The 10,000-nt window shown below is 44.3% G+C and overlaps 1 protein-coding gene across 1 annotated transcript in view; it reads left to right on the forward strand.

The window, feature by feature from the left end:
- LOC143283844 (carbonic anhydrase-related protein 10-like) overlaps nt 1–10,000 on the forward strand; it is a 28,075-nt gene that overhangs the window by 11,688 nt on the left and 6,387 nt on the right. The window contains exons 4-5 of the mRNA XM_076590220.1: nt 8,052–8,118; nt 9,100–9,254. Of these exons, the coding sequence (XP_076446335.1) occupies nt 8,052–8,118; nt 9,100–9,254 (222 nt within the window). The remainder of the gene's footprint in view (nt 1–8,051; nt 8,119–9,099; nt 9,255–10,000) is intronic.

The following is a 10,000-nucleotide window of genomic DNA, read 5'->3' on the forward strand; positions in this document are numbered from 1 at the left end:
TGATTCTATTTCTGCTTTTCGCCCATCACTAAAAACTATCTTTTTAAAACCTATCTGTAAGCACTCAGCTTCCTTGTTCTCCAACACCACCCATGTCAGCTCACTTTGGATGTATGAAGAGTGGGAGGGGGAGAGTGTGGGGGGGGGATGGGGGGGGGGGCTAGGGCGTAGGGTTTTTTGAGAAAGAGTGGTCGTGAATGTTTTATGTAACTTGTAATAGTTTTCTTTCATGTAAAGCGCCCTGAGCTCTTTGAGAGAAAAGGCGCTGTATAGATGTACATTATTATTATTGTTATTATCACATCCATCCCCTTTCTCTCTCTCTCTCTCTCTCTCTCTCTCTCTCTCTCTCTCTCTCTCTCTCTCTCTTCCCTCCCCCCTCCCTCCCGTCCTTCTGCTCCACGTCCTCCCTCTCCTATTTTCCTTTGTTTTGTTAGCGTTTGTTTTTGTCGTCTTTTTGGCGAAGGCATTACGGAGAAGCTTGTAGCGTATCCTTTTACCCTCAGTAGAACATTCCAGTTCTAGTTCTCCCGTGCATATTTGAGTTCCTGCTCCTTATTGTTTCTTTGTTGATGGTTTTCTTCATCCCCCCTGCTATGTGTTTTGAACAAAAAATCATGACACAGAGTTACCCATTTCACATGACCTAACGTGAGAGGAAAATGGACATTGACCTTCCCACCAGGCCGCTAAAACGATTGCAGAACTCTAGCCCTTTGTAGCAAGCTTTAATCAACACAGACGCGGAGACAAGAGACGAGAAGATGTGTGTTCGTGTGTGTTTGTGTTTTGTGTGTGTGTGTGTACGTGTGTGTGTGTGTGTGTGTTGGAGCCAGGCTATCTGCTCTCTGTCAGTTTTCTGACCCCAGAACATCAGTGGTCACGCTTTGTGACAGGCGATGATTTATCCACCACAAATAAATCCTGATGATTAATTAATTAATTATCATAACTGAAGTAGTATTTGTTAATACAGATCGTGGGAAATATGATGAAAGTATACGAAGGTGCACACTGTGTTCTGATAATGATATATGCCTTACAGGAAGCGGGGGTGGAGGGGGGGGGGGGCTCTAATGAAATGATAGTTCTATGCGCTATTTCCTGATAATAATGTTGAACAATCTTTCTAGGCGAGAAATCTGATGAAAGAATGGCTGCACGCGCTATGTTCTGGTAATAGTATTCAACAATCTGTGTCTGGGAACAAATCTGATAAAGCAGTGCGTTATACACGCGCTACGGGTTCTGATAACGGTGTTGAATGATCTGTCTCAGGGAACAAATTCGATGAAGCGGGCGGGGGATCTGGGGGGGTAGTTGATAGGCGCTACACCGCCTTCAAGCTGTCACCCACCGATTGGCGGTGTAGGATGGGCGGTGTTTGTTCAGGAGCTCTTCCCTCCTCCTTGCTCTGTTGCCCTGCGAAAACACCGCTAACGTCTTCTGCGCCCTGTCACACGAGGCGGTTATGTCTGAGACAACACTGTCTGTTGACTTGGTCAACTCTCGGCAAAGTGGAGTGGATGGCGGTGGCTGGTGTGTATGTGTGTCCACGGAAAATTGAATTGTTTTATGGCTTTGATTCAAGCACTGGGGGTTGAGGAGTGGGAGGGGTCGGGGGGGGGGGGGGGTGAAAGAGAGGCAGAAGTGTAGATGTGATGGACTCGGTGCTTGCTGTCAGACTTTGGCAGCAGAAGAATATACAGGCCTCCTCGCTGTTGGACAGTCTGGAGGTTGATATAAACAATACTTCATCGTGTTTTATCCGTGCCTGCTGTATAAACAGTGTTACCGTTGCCTTTCTTCAGGGTTACGAGAGGGGTGGGGCCGCCGTTTTCTGAAGCAAAACACAGCATTCTGGCATCCGTTGAAAGGTTCACGCGTGCTCGCAAGCAGTTTATTTTCGTGTACTCAAGGCCTGACTCGTGCGTTGGGTTATGCTGCGGTCAGCCATTTGCTTAGCAGATGTGTAGCGTATATATGGACTTGTCCTATCACAGCGTCGCCTTCTTCAGAAAGCGAACTTCAGTGGTATCCATCATTGTCCACTTTGACTAAGGGAGGAGGAGGATGAATTTTGTTTAATGTCCCGTCACACATATCGGTGATTGAAGACATTTTGTTGAAGTATTAATGTATACATTTGAGTATTATCGTTTACAAAGGGTGACTAAGGAAGTAAATGCACGTATCATAGCTTTCAGTGGCCAATAGACTGCACAGCCTCTGGCCCGAAACTCTCAAGAGCGGTGGACACCAATCACAGTAATAGTGCGCCGTGTATAGCAAATTGTGTCTGGCTTCCTGTGCACACTGTCTTTCCTCTTCTGACGCGGTCGGCATGAACTGTGAAGAAAAAGAAAAGTTATGAAGCAATGCTTACACGAAAGTGTGTGTCATATACTGTAATTGGGAGCGGTTTGTTGTTGTTGTTGTTATGTGTGTGTGTGTTTCTTGTTCGTTTGTTCTCTGTGTGTGTGTTGTTGTTGTTTTTTGTTGTTGTTGTTGTTTTTCATTCATTATCAGAAACACTCTTGTTAAATTGACAACTTCCCGTTTACGAAGTATATTTTAATTAATTTTCATTACTTGTTCTACTACCTATTTCAAAATTCATCTTTGATTCCACTCCAACTGCCCTCTCCTCTCCGAACTTTCTATTTATCTATTTGTCTTCAATTAACTTTTAAATGCGGAAATTGATAGTTCAGCTACAGTGTCTACAATCATCGCTACGTGACTGAGGACATTGAACAAAATCTCTCCTCCTCCATACTTTGTGATAATAAAATATTTGAATATTTCAACAGTAAGCCCTAGATAGCAACAATCCTTGAAACAGTAACGGAACGTTCCACCGTGAAAGGTCATGGACACAACTGTCACTGCTAGGTTGGCAAACAATGATATTATTATTATCAATGATAACAATAACAGTGATTAATTAATCAAATAACTTATTAGTTGATTAACAATAAAGGAGGAATGGATTTTCCCATCCAGCTTCCCTTCTATACTTTTAACGAATTGTATTTATTTCAGTCAGAGAATTATGCTCTAAGATTTAAGTTAAAAAGAAAAATAAATAAATAAATGCAGTTCGCTGACACTGCTTCGCCATGTGAGCACAACAAGGTTAATCACTCTCCTTTATATTCACTTGGGTTGAGCTCCCTTGTGTCATAAAAAAAACAACAACAACACGGTAATATTCATTTGTCATGTATGTAACTTCTTGTAACTTTTCTTGTTTTCAATTGAATGTTGCTCTCTCTCTCTCTCTCTCTCTCTCTCTCTCTCTCTCTCTCTCTCTGTGAGTGTGCAGGTGTGTGTGTGTGTGTGTGTGTGTGTGTGTGTTAGGAAGCCTCAGGAAGCTATTATTTGTGTCTCGTGCCATTTGGACTGTGATTGATCCGCCCCCTTTCCAATGAAACACCGCTACTCCTCCACCCCTTCCTTTTTCTTCCAAGTAAAGTATGGTGGGGGTGAAAGCACACACATTCATAAGATGTCAGTGAAATTTAAATGAAAACAAAATATCCATTGGGTCTGATTGCATTCCTTTCTCCCGTCCGATTGTGTGCTTAATGGGTTTTATTTATTTATCTTTGTCTGTCTGTCTGTCCATCCATCTTTCTTCGTTTTTCTTTATCAGTCCGTCTGTCTGTCTATCAGTCTATCTGTCTGTTTATCTGTCTGTTTATCTATCTATCTATACACCTATTAGGAAACCATTTGCAGAAACCCAGACTTTCGAAATCTGGTGAACAGTTCTCTTCGGCGCCCCAGTGAATCATCACATAGTTGAAGGAGGAGGAGAAGAAGAAAATATAATAGGAAGTGATACCATTTGAGGTCTGACGATACAAGTGAACCCAGAAGTCAGACCAGGACCAGTAAGTGATTCACATTGCCCAAACACCCGGCTGATGAAGCGTACCGAGTTCCCAGTCTGGTACCAGTGTGTGTGTGTGTGTGTGTGATGGGGCGCAGCAGACACAGAGGTGTTTTGTCTCTGTCAATGGGTCGGAGAGGGGCAGCTCCTTGGCAAAACACCGCCTTCAGTCAGTGTCGATCGTTTAGTGGCCGATGAAGGCGGTGCTGTGTAAACAACTACCACCCCACTCTACTTACCACCACCAGTGTGACAGACTGTGCAATGTTCACTGCGATTGTTGTTAAAGTTGTTTTTATTGCTGTCTTCGCTGTTGTATTGTATGCATTGTATTTCTCTTTTTTATCACAACAGATTTCTCTCTGAAATTCGGGATGCTCTGCCAGGGGAGAGCGCGTCGCTACATTACAGCACCACCACCCAACCCCACACCCCCACTCCACCCCCTTTTTTCTCTCTTTTTTTTTTATCTGACTGCAAGTGTATTTGTTTCCCTATCAAAGTGGCTTTTTTTCTGTAGAATTTGGCCAGGGACAACCCTTTAGCTGCTGTGGGTTCTTTTCCGTACCCTAAGTGCCTTCGGGATCTCGGTTTATCATCTCATCCGAATGACAAAGACGGATTATGTGGGAGGAGTGGGGTGGGGGGGGGGGAGCGGGAGTTCGAATGAAGAGAAGAGAAAAAAAATCAGTCGCAGTGGGTCTCATTTAGCTGGCACCGGGCGGGCCAGTGCCATCGCCAACAGCGGAAACTGTGGTCCACTGTGGCAGCAAGTTAGCACTGCTGTGTGGACTCAGACGGGAAGATCCTGTTGTCATCCACCTCACGGCGGATGCGTCTTCTGAGAGTGTCGCTCAGACACACTGACTGGCTTGCCTGTGTCTGTATCTGTAAAGCCTGGCTGGCTACAGGAAGTAATTAGTGCTCCCCCTCTCTTTCTCTTTGTTTCTATGTCTTTCTGTTTCTCTGTCTGTCTGTGCTCTCTCTGTCTCTGTCTGTCTCTCTCTCTCTCTCTCTCTCTCTCTCTCTCGCACGCACACACATGCACACACACACACACACACACACGCACAAACACACACACACGCACATTTGCATACACACTTATGCACATACACACACACACACACACACACACACACACACACACACACACACAGAGAGAGAGAGCACAGTCCAAAAGTCTCGAAACCCTGACAGATCTCTTTACAGCAGCATCCTCATCATCCCCGTTCTCATCAGTTATTCTCAGTAAGTGAACACACCCCTCTGCTGTGCATCCCTGCTGCCAGAACAAAGTCCTTTTGGTCAGCGTTCTTTCTCTTTCCATGGCCCAGCTGTCTGTCACCAACTCTCTGTGCCCATCAGGAATTCTTCTCCCACTTCATTGAAGTCTTCCCTGAAAACTCTCTTCTGTACACTGATGTAGAGCACCACCGCGCCACTCTATTCTTCTCGTTGTGTACTGCTCGTCTGTGTGTGTGTGTGTGTGTGTGTGTGTGTGTGTGTGTGTGTGTGTGTGTGTGTACCCGTATATAGCCTAGGGCCTTATTTAAACTCATTCTGTCTGGCTTCGCGACTTGATTTTTGTCAGAATCAGATAACTTTCTTTCTTTCTTTGTCTTTTTAAATCTCAGTGAGAGAAATTAAGTATAGTGAAGTTTTGTGATATATTCAGATTACAAGCAACACAGTAAAATTTGGCTTACAACTTACATAACAAAATCACATTCAGCAAAGCAAGCCCCGATAGCAATGTCACCTTTCCAATATTAAAAAACACACATATTCAACTCCTCTCTCTCTCTCTCTCTCTCTCTCTCTCTCTCTCTCTCTCTCTCTCTCTCTCTCTCTCTCTCTCTCTCTCTCTCTCTGTCTGTCTGTCTTTGTCTGTGAGTGTCTTCACGCACTGAACAGTTGTGTTTTTTTTCCATATAGCCCTTTCGAGAGGTATGAAGTAAAGATTAATCAGAAACACGAGGAAGAAATTGAACAAAATATATATTATGTAGCAAGACATATGCTTTCGGACACACAGCCAAACAAGCAACAAATCAGAGAGCAGCTTTGAAACATCGCGTACCGTGATCGTGTTGGCATTTCCCATCGACGAGGTAAAAACACTCGACTACAAAAAAAAGAAAAAAAGAAAAAAAAAAGTTTGTGTCGACTTGGAAGCGAGATCTCGTTCCCCACAAAGTCTGTTGCGTAAATCACCATCTTTTTGAGCACTTGATTTTAAACTGAAATACTGTATCCCAGTAGCAGACTATTATATTTATTGCACAATCTCTCTTCACTACAAAATATTTGTTCATATTTTTTTTTAAACCGGTTGTCAGTTTCAGGAACACATTTACAATAAATTATCGGCATCGAATTTTAACAAAAGAAGAAGTATGGATACCAAAAGGGTGTTTCTACCTAAAAGCATATCACACACACACGCGTAGGCGCGCGCACGCACACTCAAGCTGATATGTGTGTGCGCGCGCGAACACAGACACAACATTCATACGTGAGTACGCACACACACACACACACACACACACACACACACACACACACACACACACACACACACACACACACACACTCAAGGTGAGAATACGTTGCACTATCGAAATAAGAAGAAGACACAAAAAACAAACTGATGTTCTCTTCTTCATTTTTTCCCGACACAAACGTTCCTTATATAATGAAGTATAAAAAAAAAATTATAAAAAAAGAACTTTTCCTCTGACGAAAGACAAACTAATCACATTTTGCGTTTTGCATTATTGGCGAGTGCGTTCCGTTCTTCGATGGGTTTTTTTTTTTTTTCGGTTTGGATTCTCTCTCTCTCTCTCTCTCTCTGTGTGTGTGTGTGTGTGTGTGTGTGTGTGTGTGTGTGTGTGTGTGTGTGTGAACATGAAGAAAGATCTAGCAGGCAAAAAAGTCGCGTGTGTGTGCGCGTGTGTGTGAGAATGTGTGTGCATGCGTGTCTCTGTATTTGTGTGAGAGAGAGAGAGAGAGAATCCAAACCGAATAAAATAAACCTCCCCGTACTTTCCTCCTGGGCCTCCCGTATCGCTTCTACCCTCCACCCCCCGCCCCCCGTCCCCCTCTACCCTCCCTTCCCCATCCCCTTCGTCCCCTCTAACCTTGTATGACGTGTGGTTCCCCCCATATCCCTCACTACCCCTCCCCTTCCCCATCATACCCCACGACCCCACCCCTCCCCTCCCCACGACCCCACCCTTCCCTGGCCCCACGACCTCACCCTTCCCTGACCCCACGACCCCACCCTTCCCTGACCCCACGACCTCACCCTTCCCTGACCCCACGACCTCACCCTTCCCTGACCCCACGACCCCACCCTTCCCTGACCCCACGACCTCACCCTTCCCTGACCCCACGACCTCACCCTTCCCTGACCCCACGACCCCACCCTTCCCTGGGCCCCACGACCCCACCCTTCCCTGACCCCACGACCCCCCAACCCCCACCCCCTTCCCTGACCCCACCCTTCCCTGGCCCCACGACCCCACCCTTCCCTGACCCCACCCTTCCCTGGCCTCACGACCCCACCCTTCCCTGGCCCCACGACCCCACCCTTCCCTGACCCCACGACCCCACCCATCCCATCCCCCGCCCCTGATCTCACGACCCCACCCATCCCCTGTCCCCGCCCCCTTATCTACAAACACACCGTTCTGTCCACCATCTTATTGACAAATGTTTATGTTTCTTGAAAGTCTGTGAAATTCACTCTGTGTGTGTGTGTGTGTGTGTGTGTGTGTATGAGTGCGTGCGTTTGCTCGTTTGTTTGCGTGTTTGTGTGTGCACACACTTGATTGTGTATGGCATGTCGTACTTGAATGCATGTATATACATGGATGTATAACTTGAAAATGCCACGATTTCTCTGTTTGGAAGGTTAATGTGCACTATCTTTTCTATTGTTATTATTACTGTAATGATGATGATGATAATGATATCAGATCACCTCGAACAAATGTCTTTTTCTTAGGAATTTATTTGCTTGTTGTATAATGATTATTTGAAAAAGAATATGCCTGGCTTGAGTTTGATTATGTCTTATTTGTGTTTACCGTTTACCGTAATACTCATGCCAGCTACAGTGGTTGATAATCAGTTTGTTTGTTTTTAGCTTTCAGATAAACACAACAAGGAATTTACAGTCTTCCAAAGAACTATGAATTCAACTTTATATAAAGGTATGTCAGTGTTTCGAAAGATTATGTTTGTTTGTGAATGGTCAGTACTGTTGAAACATAATTATATATGTATGTGCATATTCACATACGCATACCCACATACAGTCACTAGCAAAGTGTTTGAGATATATTCGACTTATGTGTGTACTTGTGCTTGCGTGTGCGCGTGTGTATGTCTGTGTGTGTCTGTTTCTCTGTGTATGTGAATTTGATTCAGTAGTTAAAGGTATAAAGAAAACTGGCCCATATTTTCTGGAATGGCCTGGTTTATGAAGAATCAACGTCATCATAATCTTCTTCATCATCTCAAATGTAATCCGTATCTTAACAACTGTACGCTTAGATGGTAATCATAGTGATGGTGATTGTTTTGTTGTAGTAGTTACGATGATAACAGTTGGTTACCAAAAAAAACATAATAAAGAATGAATAAATCAGGACGAAAGAAAGAAGGAATAGTCTCTCACATGTTTTGAACCATGTGCTTGACATTGACCATGTTTATATTTACTGTCACACCTATCGGTATATTCACCGCCACGGCTGCTCAGAAGAGGAAACCATCGAATTCCATTACTGTCATTTATATGCAACTGAAAAACGGTTGTTTCAGGTAGCCCTGCATTTGTGTAACGTTCACCAACTGTCATACGGGACCTGATGAAAAATGCATTTTCACACGCTCGAGCACGATATTAGCTTTTAGCTCTGTGTGTGTGTGTGTGTGTGTGTGTGATGGTATGTGTGTGTGTTTGTGTGTGTGCGTTGGTGGGTGGGTGTGTGTGTGTGTGTGTTGGTGTATGTGTGTGTGTATGTGTGTTGGTGTGTGTGTGTGTGTTGGGTGTGTGTGTGTGCGTTTTCTAAATAAAGATTTGTTTAAACCAACAAGACAGAAAGAAGAAGGAATTTTTTTTTAAAGAACTAAGATAATAATGGCAATGATGATGACGAAAAGAATGTGTGTGACTGGCGGACGGTCAGGCGACAAGTCCCCCATAGACCGGGTACGGTTACGTCGCCTGCTGCCCCACACTGACCAATACGTGACGTACGAGGGGTCCACCACCTTCCCCGGCTGCCACGAGACGGTCACCTGGCTCGTCTACAACCGTCCCATCTACATCAGCAAGGACCAGGTCAGTCCAGGTGTCTGCTCCAAGGAAGTGCTAGAGCGTTAACTCTCTCAGTACGGCCAGTCCTCTCTTCTCCTCTACACGGACCCCTCGGATGTCCAGTGGGTGTCTGAATGACCCAGCCTTTAGCTTTCGTCGTTAGAATTGTGGTATTCTTTGTCAATATTCACGTCTTCAGTATAAGAGCCTTCCGCTTGCAATAGTTTGATGATGGTAATTGGGGTGAAACGCTGTTAACGTCGTCTCTTTCGCCGTTCGTATGGAAAGAGTTAAACATCATTGGCAGTGTCTTGTATCTCGTGTGGAGACATTGTTTAGCATCATTTTAGGTAATGTGCATCTCCGTCGCGGGGGCACCACTGTCAGTGGTTGTGTATCTCACTGATGAGGAAACGTTATTTCAAGTCATTGTCAGTACCGAGTATGTCATGATGATAATAATGATGATCATAATAATTATTATCTTATTATTATTATTATTATTATCAGGGATACTTATAAAGCACACCATCCAGAAACCTGCTATAGGTGCTTTACAAAACTCTTAGCTGGTTTTATACAGAACACATTAATGTTATACATTGTATACACACCAAAATGTAACTGGCAACTGTACGCACACACTTAATTAAGCACAGTGCATGCACAATGCATACACACATAATAGGATATACATCGAAACATACATAATGTACATACCCGCCTTAAACACACCCACAACCAGCCACACACACTGGAGTAGACACGTT

This window comes from Babylonia areolata, chromosome 7, assembly GCF_041734735.1.
Source record: "Babylonia areolata isolate BAREFJ2019XMU chromosome 7, ASM4173473v1, whole genome shotgun sequence".
In the NCBI taxonomy this organism is placed as follows: domain Eukaryota; kingdom Metazoa; phylum Mollusca; class Gastropoda; order Neogastropoda; family Buccinidae; genus Babylonia; species Babylonia areolata.